Source organism: Astatotilapia calliptera, chromosome 15 (assembly GCF_964374335.1).
Source record: "Astatotilapia calliptera chromosome 15, fAstCal68.1, whole genome shotgun sequence".
Lineage (NCBI taxonomy): Eukaryota > Metazoa > Chordata > Actinopteri > Cichliformes > Cichlidae > Astatotilapia > Astatotilapia calliptera.
This window is the reverse complement of record NC_137436.1, coordinates 8,860,751-8,877,450: the sequence shown is the minus strand read 5'-3', so window position 1 is coordinate 8,877,450 and position 16,700 is coordinate 8,860,751. Positions and strand designations below refer to the sequence as shown.

The window sequence follows — 16,700 nt, the reverse complement described above, 5'->3', positions numbered from 1 at the left end:
TCATACATAATATTTGTTTTTAGTTTTTTAAACCATGTTTATTTCATGTAAAATGTATCATTTCAACTTAGTTTGATGTTGTCTTTCTATTAAATGTGCTTTAAACTTTTAAACCGAATAAGTGGACTAGAATGATGAATATGGTCATATATCCATGGACCTCTTCTTTACATGAGCCAAATTTAAATGGAAAAAATTGAAACTTTAAATTTCAGTGGAAAAAAAGATTAAAATGTAAAAGTGGGAAGGAATAGTATAGCATGATTATTGGTCATATCCTGCCATTTATCCTCTATAAAACGTAATAAATATGTGCAAAGTATAAAATAATGGGAGCTAATTTTATACATTTATTGCACATCTGTATATAATCTGGTGTTCAGTTGCAGATTTTCAACACTAGGTGACACCATACCCATACGAATGTCTCCCATATACACTGATCTCATACACGGAAATCCCGATGATGCACATTTTTCCCTGATGTGCCTTTCCTCTCAGTGAGAAATGATCCTGTGGCTGAACGAGACCTGGTTCAAGCTGGTTCAAGTTCATTTTATTGCTGCAGTTGTGCAGTTTATCATCTGTCCGTGCTTATTAAGTGGGGTATTTTTCCAGGGTACTTTCTCATATTGTACTAAATATCTATTACTGTGACTGTTAATTGAGTTGCATCTGTGACTGGATTAAGAGAACCTATTTTCACAGATTGATTCCTCAGTAGCGGTTCATTTATGTGAATAAGCAAACAGGCAAGCACCTGGCTCAGTGCAGATGCACAAATGCTTGAAAGTACAGAAGGAGCAGGATTATAACTTGAAGCACTTTGAACGTGGACTGAGTCCTATTGTTGTGTCTCAACAGGATGTGGAAGATGGACTTGAGGATGCATTCTCAAGGTGAGCTTTGTTCGTGACTGTAATTCTGCAGAGCGCTAATGAGAATAAAATCTGATTTTCTTGTTTTATGCACACTAATATTTAAATACTACCATAAGAAACAAATGTATTCAACACATTGTGACAATGAATATTGCCTTTTGATTACAGTTGAATAGCTCCTGAGTTACACTGAGGGCCTTTGAGTCTTTGGATGAAATATCTTTTCTTTTGAAAACAGATATTGAAAGTCACATAGAAACTGAAATAAGCAGGCGAATGTGATAAACGTGATTTTCCAAGGTACCTTGGTCTAAAAGATGGCATTGAAACTGGTGAAATAACTTGATATTCAAAGCAGCTGTCTTAAGATATTTTCACAGTGGCATGCAAAGGTTTGGGTGGGCATAATCAAAATTTCTTACTGTGAATAGTTGAGTGGGATTATCTGATCTCCAAAGAGTTGTGTGAAAAATTCAAAGCTTTAGAAATGATCTGACTCATGCAAAAGACCTTCTGCAAGTTACAAGTTACACACTCTGGAGTTATGCTGCGCTGTTTCACTTTGTTGTGAATCCTCCACTAATATGACCGTTGTGTGAGAGGCACCTTTCCACCAAATTTAGTGTCAGAATTCTGCAAATTTGTCTTTTATTTTATTCAACCTTATTTTTACAGGTAATCCCACTGAGACTTAGTGTCTTATTTACAAGATAAACGTGTTTCAATTTAAAAAAAAAAGAAAAAGAAAATAGTGCTACTACTGTATAGTAATAATATAGTAATTATCATTTAACTGTTCTTTTAACTCTGTGAACTTGAGGAGACCAGATTCTGTTGTCTTGAAAAGAAAATATGTTCCCTTTCTTGCTTCTTGTAGAATCTCAGCTTCTCCGAGGCTGTTCAGATACTCTTTTGCCTTATTTTTCATTTCATAATTTATGAAATGTTTTAAAGGGGTGATAGCTCTGGACTCCAGGCTGCACACCCTGGTTCTCTTCCTGTTGAGCCGCTCTTTTGAAGTACATGCAGAATGGTGTTATCAGCATTTTTGATGAAATATTCCAGGCTTTTCCTGAAAAATGTATACACCACAGCATGTGTTGCTCCAAAAACATTTATATGCTGTTACTGCTGTACACACCAATGCATTAAAAAAACTTTCCAGTCTTTCATCACCCCTCACCCAGCTTCTGTGAAATGTGTTGTTTTCACATTAAAAGGAGGAATTTATTTCCTTATTTATTTGTGTGTTTATTTTTAATGACATGTGGCGTTTTGTTTTGAAAATCTGTATTATTATTTAGCTCTATACGCAATGGCCAACCTTTTTTGAAAAGGTGAATTTGACTGAATTTTTATTCATAGGTTTCCATAAATATACATTATTTGTTTTATAGGGCATCACTGTACAACATGCACCCTTAAAGCTGTAAGCTTGTTCTAAACATCAAGCATAATTGACTCATAGAGATCATGTGGAACAAGCAACCTCCTTTGATTGCTACAAGATCACCACTTTCCCAGACAGAGGTTTCAGGAGCACACCAGCTCAAACCAGTGCGGGAGCTCCACAATGCATCAACACCTTGTCACTGAACTAGGATTACGATACAGCGCTTATACCACGATGTGTGACAGCTTGTAAAATTGACTTTTTATAGGTGTAGGATACCTGCAGAGACAGGAATGTGAGTCTCGGGTGAAATGTGAGACATGAGGGATATGAAAAAGTCACACGTCAATGTGACAACTGATGTGAAGGAATACCCCCAATTCTGCCTGATTGTTACAAATCCTTGCATGCAGATACACAATTTTTAAATTGGGTATCTTTTAAATTAAATATATAAACATAGTATATTTCACCTGTTACTACTTAATGCACTTGATCACTCTGAAAACTCGCAGCTCACAAAATGTATGATTGTCTGCATGACTCTTAATTTCGTTGTGTAGCCAGCTTTCAGTCTCTGAGACTGTGTATACATCCTACAGCTCTGTAAAATCTGTCTGCAAAGACAGAGAAGAGCTACAGAAAGATGGTGCTGCACACATTAAAGACATTGCACTCGTTAAGCTGTGCTGCCTGTGGCTAACGGAAGTTTTGGGGAAAGCAAATGAGTAAATTCGACGAAGGGATTTTCTGCATGTGTGTTTCTGTGGAAGTTGCTTTTACATGCGTGGAGAGCAGAAAAGGAAAGCAGGTCATCACTCAGGCACTTCTCAGCAGGGATGGGGACAGTTGTCAAATAGTGGGTAGGTGAAACTCTAGATAAACGTCTACTAAATCTGACGTCCTGGGAGTCGCACTAAAGGAGTTTGAAGTGTTTAGAGTGAACGTGCTCTGCAGGGGTCAGCAAGGATGTCAAGCGCTGCAGTTGTGGTACAGCACTGGTGAATGAGACGCGGCCTGAAACTCTGAAGAATCTGGGTGACATTGAGTTTTCATGGCTGTCACACCTATTTAATGTTGTATGTGACTTCGGGAATGCCTTTAGATACAACAGAGGAGGGTTTTATTTGTGGCTCTTCATATGTTCAAGGAGAACTCTGTTTTAAAATGTCTCTGCTGTTTATCTACTCTCTAGCCCTTTGGTTCCCAAAATGTAAGTATGTTTAACTGCCAAAGATTTACTGTTAAATAGAAAAAGCTCTTTTGTGAACTGAGTGGTTTCTGTTATATTTCAGGCCTGCTTATACAACAGAATGACTGGGTTTGCCTCAAATGTTAGTGAAGGTAGTCTCTGCCTTTACAGCTACCCTTTAAAAAACCCAGAAACTATTCTAGTGGTCTTAAACCATGTCTTTATATATTATGAGGTGTCAAAACTCGTCATTAAGGGTACTGGGGAAGCAGTCAGGGTCGTCTTTAAGGGGCAAAGAATTTTGCTAGTACCCATTAAAAATGTTTTTGGTGAAGTATTTTACTCTTGCTTTACTCTTGCTCTAACTTTGTATAGCTCATAACATTAGGTGTTTGTATAGGAATTGTCTGTTTGGTTTGGGGTTGGGTGGTTGTCTGAATCTCTTGCACACACTGCAGTAAGTTTCCATCACCAGTGCCTCTTCAGCTTCCTGGTATATCTACGAGTGCGCTTGTTTAAATATAGCATCGGGGTCACGTTATTGGTCTGCGGTTTGGCGATTCAGTTTAAATCTCTTTAATCCACTTTGGTGTAAGCAGCAGCATGACCTCTAGGGGTCACTGGTAGCACTTTGTAGTTTTGCGAGTTGAGCTGCAGCTGATACCGTTAAACCAACTTCAGTAGAATAATTTTAATTAACACTTAGCTGCACAGGTCAGGATTTAGACCTCATTAAAAAATCTATTTTTAGCAGAGCCAAAAGTGCTCACAACTATTGACTTCAGCTTCAGTTCAAACTGGTTTAATTAAAATGATTCATTTATGGTATTTAAAATTTCATAAATGAACGGCGACCCTGTGTAACAGCCGATTTAGCACTGAAGTACTTCTCCCCATTGAAATCTGAAGTGTTCTTTTTAGTTTAGTTTAGGCTTCTTTGTGTGTCACTTTGCTAACCGCATGGTGAAAGTGGGGCAGCTCACTTCACAATGTGTGCATGTACACTCCTGATGCCCTTTACCGGAACAGTTCCTATCACCTTTTCTTCACTTATCCTAACCTTTAGCACTGATTCACTTTGTCTTGATTTCTTCTGTCTTGTATCTGGCACGCAGCAACATGGAAACAGAGGAGACAGACACTGGTAAGTGATGTGATAAATGTATTGTTTTAGGACAGTACATGCTTGCTCTGCCTCCTTATTTCAGGCCTAATGTGAAAAATCCTAACTATTATTATCCCAGTCCAATCTGCTCTCTGCAAGGGGAAAGCACTGGCCTCTGGACGTATGTGACTCCACTAATAAGAAGATGATATTACGCTCAGAGCCACATTAAAGTTTTTGTTTGTTTGTTTGTTTTTACCTGAAAAGATTATTTTGATTTCAATTAGGATTAAACTATTACTTAAAATCTGTTTTTCAATATTAATTTTAATATTACATTTCCTTGGTTAGTGGTCCAGCCCAATGTAAATCTTAACATCTTCATCTCAACCTCCTGTCTTTTTGTTGGTGCCACCATTACCAAACCATACCTCAACAGGTTTCACTTTGTAAACCGTCCCTTTCACTCTTGCTGCTATCCTTCGGTCACCTGTCTCCTCTCATTCACACACGTATTCCATCTTGCTTTTACTGGCTTTCATTCCTCTTCTCTCCAGTGCACACCCCCACCTCTCCAGACTCTTCTTACTCTGCTTCTTACTCTCACTGCAGATCACAGTGTCATCTGCAAACGTCATAGCCCACGGAGACTCCTGCCTGACCTCGTCTGTCATCCTGTCCATCACCAGTGCAAAAAAAGTGACTGAGTGAATGATATAATTTTAATCATTAAGTTGCACATCAAAGCCATTGGCGTGCTGAAAAATGTTTATTGTTAAAATATAATATACCAAATAAATGAGGGTAGCGCTTCTGTTCAATTTTGGAGTTGGCTTTTGTTTTCAGTGTTGCCAGTGTTTTTCCGAACAACATCAAAAACACTGAATTTTCTTGTTGTCTGCCACTCACGACCTCACACGCTGCACTTTATCCACTAGCACTCCCTTTTCCCATTTGTTCTTTGTCATTTTGAGTCAAATCAACATCCTCTGGCATTGTGTGTTTGTGTCTGTGACCTTGCTACATTATATGCTTCCTTCTTCTGTCAGTTTTTTAAACCTTTGTATAGACTGTAAACCCCTTTGTCTTCTGAAAAAAATGTTCTAGCAATGCTCTGCTTTTCTCTGTCTCTGTCAGACTGGCCGAGTCCCGCTCCGAACCCATCTCTGACAATGCAGCTTTGAGTCTCCCGGAGGTCTCCACTGAGAATCTGTTGCCTGTCTGCAACAATGAGTTTAAATAACATACCGGCAATAGCTGCCCGACGTACAGCACCACAGAAATTAGACAAAAAGCATACGCTCCAGTACCCAGGCTGACAAAAACAGCATGCTTTACTCAATCAGAAAGAAAAAAACATATCACCCTCCCCGGTGCACAAACTGAATGAGAAAGCCTGTATTTGATATTCAGTCACTGCTGCAGAGAAGCCAGAGTGAATACCCTGATATCATGAAATGTTATTTCTATGAATGCCTGCCTGTCAAAACCCACTTCTCTCAGTGTAAACAGCCATCTCCTGCCATCTTAAAATTTGGTGCACACAGTGTGCAATACACCACAGCGAAGAGAGCAAGGACCACAAATTTGTACACAATGCAAATCACACAGGATGAAGTTTGGAGTCTCCTCCTTTTAGTAATAATTTGTGAAACATTTCCACATGTGGATTCCACTTGTAAATTACAGTAAAGACTGCACAAACGTCACAGTCCAAAGATGCGTGCACTGTATATATGCCTGCTATCGCTTTCTGAAAATGTGAGCACTCTCTAATCTTGCTGTTTGTTTTGGTGCAGTAACAGCTGCCAGTCACAGCACTTGCTGGAGGAAGTCCAGTGTTAGGAGTCATCATCAGACACTGGAGTGAACACTCTGTCATGATGCTGAATGGGTTTTACACGAATCATCCAGTTTGTTGTATCGAACAAACCATTTCTTTTGGGGGATGAAGGCCCCATTAGACACAGAGATATATAAAAGTGTGTGTCAGGTTTTTTTTTCCCTGGCAACACAGTCAATAAGGAAATGTTTCTTTAAGAAGAATACTTGTAACATTTACAAAGTAAAGTGGAGTACTTAAATTTAATCTCCAGCTAACTGTATATGATCGTAGTTTTTTGGTCCCAAATTCTCACTGCTTGAGGGGTATTCACTTCATTCACTTATTGTGACCTTTCCCAGCAGATAGATGTGCCAGGTTGTCATGGGAATGGTTCAGTTTGTTATATATCGGGTCATTGTTTGCAGTGGGTGGGGGGGTTTGGAATCCATCATATTTATAATAGAGATCATGTATGAGAAGAGGGAATTTAACTACCAATTTATTCATCTGTCTTTTGTTACAGGACCCAGAAATTGTTAAATCCGAGTGCATCTTTCTGCTGGGAAACATAAGGCAGAAAGCTTCAGGAGTCCTTGAACTTTGGATGTTGGGAAAGTTACCAGATTGTTATTTTCAAGGTCAAGAAAGAACCTTTTATCTATGTTTTATTTTTCCTTATAGGTAAAGTATTTTGGTATCCCTTTTGCATTTAGTGTCATTATCAGGTTTAAAATTATGTATTCACTAAGTAACTAAAGCTTCAAGACCATTAGGGATGCACACAACAACCAGCTGTTTTTATGTTAAAACGGTTACTCTGGCAATTTACAACTGTAATAAATAGAAAAATGTATGCTAACAGTGATCAAAATTGAACTAACAGAGGGTAAGATGTTGTTGTGACTACTAATTCCAAAATCCTGCCTTCCGTTTTCTACAATGCAGCAGCTAAAGTCTGAAAGTTCACCACACTACCAATTTGCACCCCAGGCTTTATGCCGAAGATCTGTAGTTGTGCAAAATAAGAAAAAAAAGATAAGCAAATTTTAATCATATGCAGCCTTTTATGGGTGAATGAGTGATCTGCCTATGGTTTGCACTGCATACATAAAAGTTTACATAGTTGTTTTTCTTTCTGTCTTAAATGCTAAATATGAATGCGAATTTACTCTCGAAAGTAACAGGCTGAGATTTCTGTAACGATCATCACGGTCCGACTGGAATACGGCGAGTTTAGCATCTCCTCATTCATTCAGCTGTCACTGTACATAAAGACAATGTTACTGTTAATGCTGTTAGGTTATGGAAACTGTGTTTCAAGCCCAAAATCAGACTAAAGAAACCTATTTCCATATGCTGTATTTTTTCAGTGTCAAAGTTGTACCTATTTACTGTATGTATACATATTGTATCATTATAAATGAAGTAGGATGATTAGAATCAGGGCTTTTCACAGGTGGGCTTTTTTTTTATCACTAATTGGGACGTGGATGTGTAGATGCTTGTGTGCTTTTGCGTTAGGTTAGACGATTGTACAGATTTAAATGACTGGGTTTTACTACTGCAGGAGTCGCTCATTTTTTTTTTACTTGTTATATTCAGTTACATAGTTCACACTGTCCTCTTTAAAGGATGCTTTTCCTTTTCTCTTAAACATCTCTTTTCATTAATGGAAATGATACATTCCAATTGTTTTCTTGTTTTTTTATTAGACTGTGCGGTTTATTTATATCCACCACTCAAATGCTGTTTGTTGTCAAGAGCATGTTATATTGTGCCACAGTCTGGTTGAAGTGGTCTTCTCTGTATTCACGGCATCACGACTGAAAATAATTGTGGCGGTGGTAGGTGGGAGGTAGCAGGGAGCTCCGTATTGTTGTCATGACACCCGCTGCAGAATAATTGGATGGCTTATCAGGTTACGACATGAGGCTTAATTACACTGTTTCATTCCTGACTGTCTGAAATACCAACTCTATTACAAATTTTAAAGCGAAACTATTTAGTATGGATAACAGAAATGCCCTGTGTCATGTCAAGGATGGTCTAGGAAGCGATGTGTTCACTTTAGTATTGACTGTGAATTTGGAGGTCAGCAGAGTGCGCTGCCAGTGCGATGCTGTAATGCACAAATGATCTGTACTCACCTTTTTCAGACCCGTCATTGATTGACTGATGGATTCCTGTGTGGATGTGTCTGCTGATTCAGTGCCGTTAGATATTTTAAGATTGGCTGCTGTCCAAGAGCTGCGAAATCTGTGAAATCTGCCGTTTAAAAAAAAACCCCCCAATAGTTTCAACCTGTGGAGCCGGATAATAATAATAATATTAAATTATGATAATGTATTACATTTACACCTCAGGTAATTTAGAAACAGACGTACTACTAAAACATACTATTAAAGATATTGGGAACATTTTTTTTATGGTTTTAAACCTTTATTTTACTTTATGCTGCAGCAGTTATAGCAAAAACAGGTTGCATAGTTTAAAAAAAAAATGGCACATTAACCATGATAATGTGCCATGATCTTTAATGTACCACTCTTAATATTTCTAAATGACATTGTAGTAATCATTAATGTAGTAGTGAGCTCAGTTTAAATACGAAATGTTGTCCTGGGCGTTGTAATAAGGACAGAGCACATCATGTACACTCATTCTCGAAACACTTTAAGTTTTATTTGCACTGTAATGTTGTTAAAGTGATAAGCTAGTGACTTTTGGCACGTAGGAAATAACAGCCGTTCAAAGCTCTGTTACTGCCTGCACAGCACAATTAATCCACGAGTGGCCAAAGACATGAGAGAAAGTGCATGGGCAGGTTTTGTTGTACAGTTTCTCTATGGTCATGGTGTTAAAGTCCCAAAAAACGTCCAGGTGAAATTGTGGTACTGTATAGGCTTAAAGCGAAATTATTATTTGTAAATTAATAAAACATAAAAAGTAATCTAATGTAAGAAGAAGAAAGTCCTGGATTAATAACATTATGACGCAGATAATTCCATCAGGCTCCTCTGAGTATTGTTTCATGTAGCTAGTATACTGGAAACAGCAAGCCATCAATGTGGCAGATTCCCAGCAAATCTTGACTGGATGCGGTTCTTTGGCACAGCTGAGACTTTTGTCTTTGGGAGTGAAGAGAGAGAAACTAGCACTTGGAGGTACAGCATGCCAAACTGAGTCTTATGTGCACTGAATACAAATCACCCTGTGAGGTTCTGAGCCCAGAAAGCATTTTAGGCTGTTAGGTTTTTAAAAAATGAGAAAGAGTTTCGACTGGGGAAGCCAAGTACTCTCAGAAAACCTACTGTACTTCTTAACCCCAAATAAACACTGACGTTTACAGTATGAATTTACTTTACCAAGGTGCTTATTTTCTATCTATGCAAATAGTGGGTTTCCAGCAGTGTTGTGATATTATGTTAATAGCAGTTTGTGTATGATTCACAAGCAGGTGTCCTAATCTGTGTAAAATTGTGTACAGAATTTTGAGGCTGTTATGGTTTGTTACATATTTATGCATAATAAAGGACTTTGTACAAACTCTGCATTTTGCTGAAATGTCATTTTAATTACAGGATTAAGAAACCAGTCCACAGAAGCCTGTGTTTTATTAAACTAGAAGCCTTCTGTCGTGCTGTTTAATTTCTACGATCCTGTTTGGACACTACCAGAATATCAAAATGATTCTGAACTTGAAGTCTTAAAAAATCTTCAGAAAAGAAGCTTTAAAATAGCTGTTCGGTTTGCAGACAAACAGCTCAAAATCAAACATTTCAGTTTGCTTTGTCTTTATTGATTTAGCTCTTTCTGCTAAACTGTCCACAGTATTTTATTCAATCTGTACTTTTCTCAAACATTTCCCAGTTTACTGGTCAATCACAACCAAGGACGTGCACTTTGGCTGTCTGATCAATATGTCTCTAAATTCTGTCGACCGCTGTTGCCTGATTAAAGGTTTAAAAAAATGCACACCATTTGTAGTGTCTGGTGATTCTTCTTGGCTATCAATAAAAATGCCTGTGTAGTGTCATTTACACGGCCATTTAAAGTACAAACTCAGGTGAAAATTGTTTTAAATACTGCATGCATGGATAGAATGATTTGTGACCCCTGATAATATTCAAAGAAGGACTTTAAGGAAAGTACATGTATATTTATCTAACTTCTAATCTTCCTCTGGCTGGAAACTCTTCAGTCTAGCGTATACAGTGGGGCAAAAAAGTATTTAGTCAGCCACCGATTGTGCAAGTTCCCCCACTTAAAATGATGACAGAGGTCAGTAATTTGCACCAGAGGTACACTTCAACTGTGAGAGACAGAATGTGAAAAAAAAATCCATGAATTCACATGGTAGGATTTGTAAAGAATTTATTCGTAAATCAGGGTGGAAAATAAGTATTTGGTCACCTCAAACAAGGAAAATCTCTGGCTCTCACAGACCTGTAACGTCTTCTGTAAGAAGCTTTTCTGTCCCCCACTCGTTACCTGTATGAATGGCACCTGTTTGAACTCATCATCTGTATAAAAGACACCTGTCCACAGCCTCAAACAGTCAGACTCCAAACTCCGCCATGGCCAAGACCAAAGAGCTTTCGAAGGACACCAGGAAAAGTATTGTAGACCTGCACCAGACTGGGAAGAGTGAATCTACAATAGGCAAGCAACTTGGTGTGAAAAAATCAACTGTGGGAGCAATCATCAGAAAATGGAAGACATACAAGACCACTGATAATCTCCCTCGATCTGGGGCTCCACGCAAGATCTCATCCCGTGGGGTCAAAATGATCATGAGAACGGTGAGCAAAGCTCCCAGAACCACACGGGGGGACCTGGTGAATGACCTGCAGAGAGCTGGGACCAAAGTAACAAAGGTCACCATCAGTAACACACTACAACGGCAGGGAATCAAATCCCGCAGTGCCAGACGTGTTCCGCTGCTGAAGCCAGTGCATGTCCAGGCCCGTCTGAAGTTTGCCAGAGAGCACATGGATGATACAGCAGAGGATTGGGAGAATGTCATGTGGTCAGATGAAACCAAAGTAGAACTTTTTGGTATAAACTCAACTCGTCGTGTTTGGAGGAAGAAGAATACTGAGTTGCATCCCAAGAACACCATACCTACTGTGAAGCATGGGGGTGGAAACATCATGCTATGGGGCTGTTTTTCTGCCAAGGGGACAGGACGACTGATCCGTGTTAAGGACAGAATGAATGGGGCCATGTATCGTGAGATTTTGAGCCAAAACCTCCTTCCATCAGTGAGAACTTTGAAGATGAAACGAGGCTGGGTCTTCCAACATGACAATGATCCAAAACACACCGCCCGGGCAACAAAGGAGTGGCTCCGTAAGAAGCATTAGAAAGTCCTGGAGTGGCCTAGCCAGTCTCCAGACCTCAACCCCATAGAAAATCTGTGGCGGGAGTTGAAAGTCCGTGTTGCTCGGCGACAGCCCCAAAACATCACTGCTCTCGAGAAGATCTGCATGGAGGAATGGGCCAAAATACCAGCTACTGTGTGTGCAAACCTGGTAGAGACCTATAGTAAACGTTTGACCTCTGTTATTGCCAACAAAGGTTATGTTACAAAGTATTGAGTTGTATTTTTGTTATTGACCAAATACTTATTTTCCACCCTGATTTACGAATAAATTCTTTACAAATCCTACCATGTGGATTCATGGATTTTTTTTCACATTCTGTCTCTCACAGTTGAAGTGTACCTCTGGTGCAAATTACTGACCTCTGTCATCATTTTAGGTGGGGGAACTTGCACAATCGGTGGCTGACTAAATACTTTTTTGCCCCACTGTAACTGTAAAACCTCACCTTCTATTGATGTTGCTGGTTTTGATACTGTGTTCACAGACCTCTGCAGCTCTTTCACCTTAAGTTGTGTTGGATTTATAGATTATATGTTCCAAAATTGACATGAAAGTCATTTAAAATATTGCACCATACCCAACATAACACAAATACGGTGCCACCTATGTTTGATTGTCAGTGATGATAACGCAATATACAACATTATAAACAAAATCAGGTGAACTGCAGCACAAATGCTGTGAAATGTTAATAAAAGTATAGATTAGTATAGTAGATTTTATAAATGTAAGTGTAAACAATAATATACACTCCTCATTTATTTGCACCAGAAAGGTGAATAACAAAGAGTTATGTCCTTAAAAAATCGGTGGGGAAAATACAGCAAAGATTTGACACAGGACCCGAGAGATGCATCTGACCCTTCAGTTGATCCTTCTGCTCTTTTGTCTCAGCATAAATGCTTTCATTGGAACAGTGGCTGTCAAGGAGAAATTCATAAAGGAAGGGAAACAAGAAGAAAATGCAGAAGTATGCCATATTGCACAAGAACTGCACTGAAAATCAGTGGACCTCAATGTTATTGAAGCAATGTGGGATTGTCTGGATAAGATAAGATAAACTTTATTAGTCCAACACGTGGGAAATTTGTTGGAAAATGGATGAATTGATGGAGAATGGAATGTCCTTGAGAAGTCTGGAGAACTATTCCTGAAGACTACTTAAAGAAATTACAAGAAAGTTTGTCTAAAAGAGCTCAGGCTGTGTTGATGAATAAGGGTAGTCATGCCAAATATTGACTTTCAAGTTTATTAGAATTGTTCAAACACTTTATGGATTATTTCCCTTTGTGTTTGCGTATTTCAATAAATATTTTCCTATCAAAATATATAGAAATGAGGAGGTGGCTCAAGGCTTTTGCACATTACTGCAGATTTTTAACAATTTATTTCTTTTAATTGAATGAAGAATGATCACACTTCTGAGAAAGCCTTTAAAGAATGAATATTTCTGTACAAGCTCATCTGAACAGTTCACTGAAGTGTCAAGGGCTTTTATCACACGTTTAAAAATCCCAATCTGATCAGCTCTGTGGGCTTGTGTTTCTGTCAGCTATCTGAGTGTTTGTTTAGACCAATTAATTATGGTTGGCAAATATTTTCATTTCCAAGGATGCATCGCAGTAGGGTGCCTCCAATCTCATTATCAGACTGTGTGCAGAAGTGGGAATGAGAATCAGCTCTGACACAAAGTGGTTTAAAAAAAAATATGTGTTTAAGATAATAATCAATCACGTTTCGGGATTAAAATATTAGAGATTCATGGCAGAAGCTCTGACTCAGCCCTGACTCATCTAGGCATGGACTCTGCTAAACCCCTGAAGCTGTGCTGTGGTACCAAGATGTTAGCAACAGATTCTTTAAGTTCTAAAAGTTGCAAGGTGGGCCTCCCATGGATTGTACTTGTCTGTCCAGCACATCCCACAGATGTTCAATTGTATTGTAATCGGGGGAATTTGGAGGTCAAATCAACACCTCAAACTCACCGTTTTGCTCCTAAAACCATTCCTGAACCATTTTGCTTTGTGTCAGGGCTCATTATCCTGTTGAAAGAGGCCACCGCTATCAGGAAATAGCATTTCCACGAAAGGGTTTACATGGTCTGCAGCAATCCTCCAGTATTTGGTATGTGTCAAAGTAATGTGTGGTGCCAGGTGTTTCGCAGGTAAGTGACCTACATGCATCTGGCCATGCATGTAATGCAAGAGAAGACATGATTCATCCGACCACACCACTTCCTTCCATTGGTCCGTGGTCCAGTTCTGTTGCTCATGTGCTCATTATTGGCGTTTTCAGTTATGGACATGGGTCGGGAATTGTCAATTGTGAATTTCAGCTTCAGTAGCTCGCCTGCTGGATCTGGAAGCAGCAGGCGAGCCTACCTTCGTTCCTCAAGTACAGTACATCAGTGAGCCTTGGCCACCCATGACCCCATCGTAGGTTCACCACTGTTACTTCCTTGGACCACTTTTAATAGATCCTGACTACTGCAGATCAGGAAGATGGGAAAATCCCATCCAGTCATCTGATCATCAAACATTAATCCTTATACCTGCCCATTTTTCCTGCTTCTAACAAATCAGCTTTGGGGACAAAATGTTCAATTGATCCCTAATATATCCCACCCACTAACAAGTGCAATGATGAAGAGCGAATCAGTGTTATTCACTTCCCCTGTCAGTGGTCAGAATGTTATGTTTGATCAGTGTATAGAGAACTGACTAATCAGATTCATGAGATCAAAGAAGGCCTGTCTTCTACTTTAGATCAGAAGAGTTAAACATTTCAGAGAAAACTTCACTATGATGAAAATGCTGTATGACAGACCTGTTGTGTGACAGAAATCACTGACTCTGTGAACAAAGAGTGTGGAGTACCCGGCCCACCCTCAGAAAGAAGATCAGCTTGTCACAAGTAACAAAGAAAAGTGACAGAAAATCTCCACTTTGATGTTTTCAGAGAACTCACTAGAGACTAAAAAGGCACACTGTGTTATTTCATTGTATTGTCACACTGACAACAACAGCATTGTTAGTGTGCTGCTTCTGCTTCCATTACATATGTGTAAACTGGGGTTGATGCAGCACAGGCCTTGTTTTGTTGATTATACTGGAGTGCATAAATCTTTCCACTTAAACTGCTCTCAGCTCACTGCGTGACGAAGCAGAGCTCACCTGCATGTCATGTCAGCAAAGTCTGCAGCAGTCAATTAAACCCTAGTGCATGAAAAGAAATCGCAAGAGTAAGAATATTCAGTACCATCACCAGTTATTTTTTTATAGCAGCAATAAATAGCTTTGTCATTGTTTTGCTTCACGAGTGGTAATCCAAATCACCTCTGGACATAGACATTAAATTAAGGTCACGTATGATGGGGAAAGAAAAAGGCTTATTTTCATTTAGCTCCGCGGGACAAAATATTACACTTGACGTAGTTAAACAGTCATTCTAAATTTGAAATTACTGTTTAACTTTCGAGGGATATGTTGATTACCAATGTCATATTTGTCCTTTGTGTCCCGGGATATGGCAATGAACAGCTCATTTAGTATTCATAAGTGTGTAATTGATTGCTAATAGCCTATTTAACACAATTTTGTGATGGCTAATTAGTGACTGATAAGGTGCTCTGCCCTGCTCTAATGGCTTAATATTGTGTATGTAATAGTTGTACCATTTGATACTGAGACTCCGGAGAGACCAGCTTGTGGAGGTCAGATAGGCTGACACTTCACTGCAGTTGAGATTGTTATCATAGGGAGGGCCATAACCTGCATTTCATTTATAGCACATTTACTGATGTAGTTATATATATATGGATGTGCCGGCTCTTCAGTGCCTGTGAACCATCAGTCTTTTCATATTCACGTATATGCATGTGGGGCCAATATGAATATATTTGTAAAACTGGAATTTTAGAACACACAATATAAACTGTAATAACTTGCAGTGAGCTTGCAATAAATGTCTTTCTATATATCTTCATTGCCTATCTATTTTGGCTCCAATACTGACAGACAGGAGAAAGCTAATATTGGAAAGATGGGGCCAAGCAATACAATAATGAAGGTAGACTCCAATGCAAACCCTTTTTTTTTTTATAGATTTTATTTATTTATAGCTTCACCATATCCCTGGATCTCTGAATCACATCTAAAATCTAACCACTTGGCCCTAACAGCCCATAAATCACCTGGACAACTAATAAAAATTGTCTGCTGTGCTGCACGGACAGTGAGTTAAGAGGGAATACAATATTACCTATTAATCCCCAGGACACTGTAATCTCTTTCTATTTTAAGATGCGCTGTATTCTTAGATACTTTAGTGTAATTACATTTTTGATTAGGAACATTCTAGTTTAAAGGCTAGATCAAATGGCTCATTGTTCTCTAAAGCACCGCAGCAGACAGTTTCATAACTAAAGGCTCATTATAAATGAATGCAGCAGCTGCTGGTGCACTAACCAACTGTTCTGAGCTATTTTAACGTGTAAATATTGACCATTTTAAGCAAGTAGATTGTTTATTATTAGCAGCAAATATAGGTATTTATGTGCATTCAGATGTTTGTACCATAGATTGAACAGGGCAATCATTCATTCATTGGTTTAGAAGCCTGAATTTTGAAGCCTCAGCTTTAGTCCTATGAAGTGACCATATTTTGATATCAGCTAATTCTGGCTAGCTTGGTAAGAAAGTTGCATAGACTACATGGACGCATGGCACAGGTGCTTGCTGAAAAAGTTATAAGTGAAAAATACCATGTTGTTTATCAAATATTTGCTAATAAACTTACTCTGAAATCCACCAACACCACCAGAGTCCAAGAAAAATGTAAGTCTAGCAGAAGCTAGCCTCGCAGAAACAGTTGCATGTGTTAGCATCGACGTGTCAGTAAAAGTGGTCACAGTGCTAA

At 38.8% G+C, this 16,700-nt stretch overlaps 1 protein-coding gene across 5 annotated transcripts in view; it reads left to right on the top strand.

Moving 5' to 3' along the window:
• The window catches only part of LOC113037539 (low density lipoprotein receptor adapter protein 1), a 107,166-nt gene that overhangs the window by 37,694 nt on the left and 52,772 nt on the right, over nucleotides 1-16,700 (top strand). The window contains exons 8-10 of one of the 5 annotated variants that reach the window (XM_080289402.1): nucleotides 865-899; nucleotides 4,582-4,610; nucleotides 5,709-9,947. In XM_080289402.1, coding sequence (XP_080145528.1) covers nucleotides 865-899; nucleotides 4,582-4,610; nucleotides 5,709-5,755 — 111 coding nt within the window. In that variant the 3' untranslated portion in view covers nucleotides 5,756-9,947. The other 4 variants (XM_080289399.1, XM_080289401.1, XM_080289403.1 and 1 more) reach the window with 4 other exon arrangements.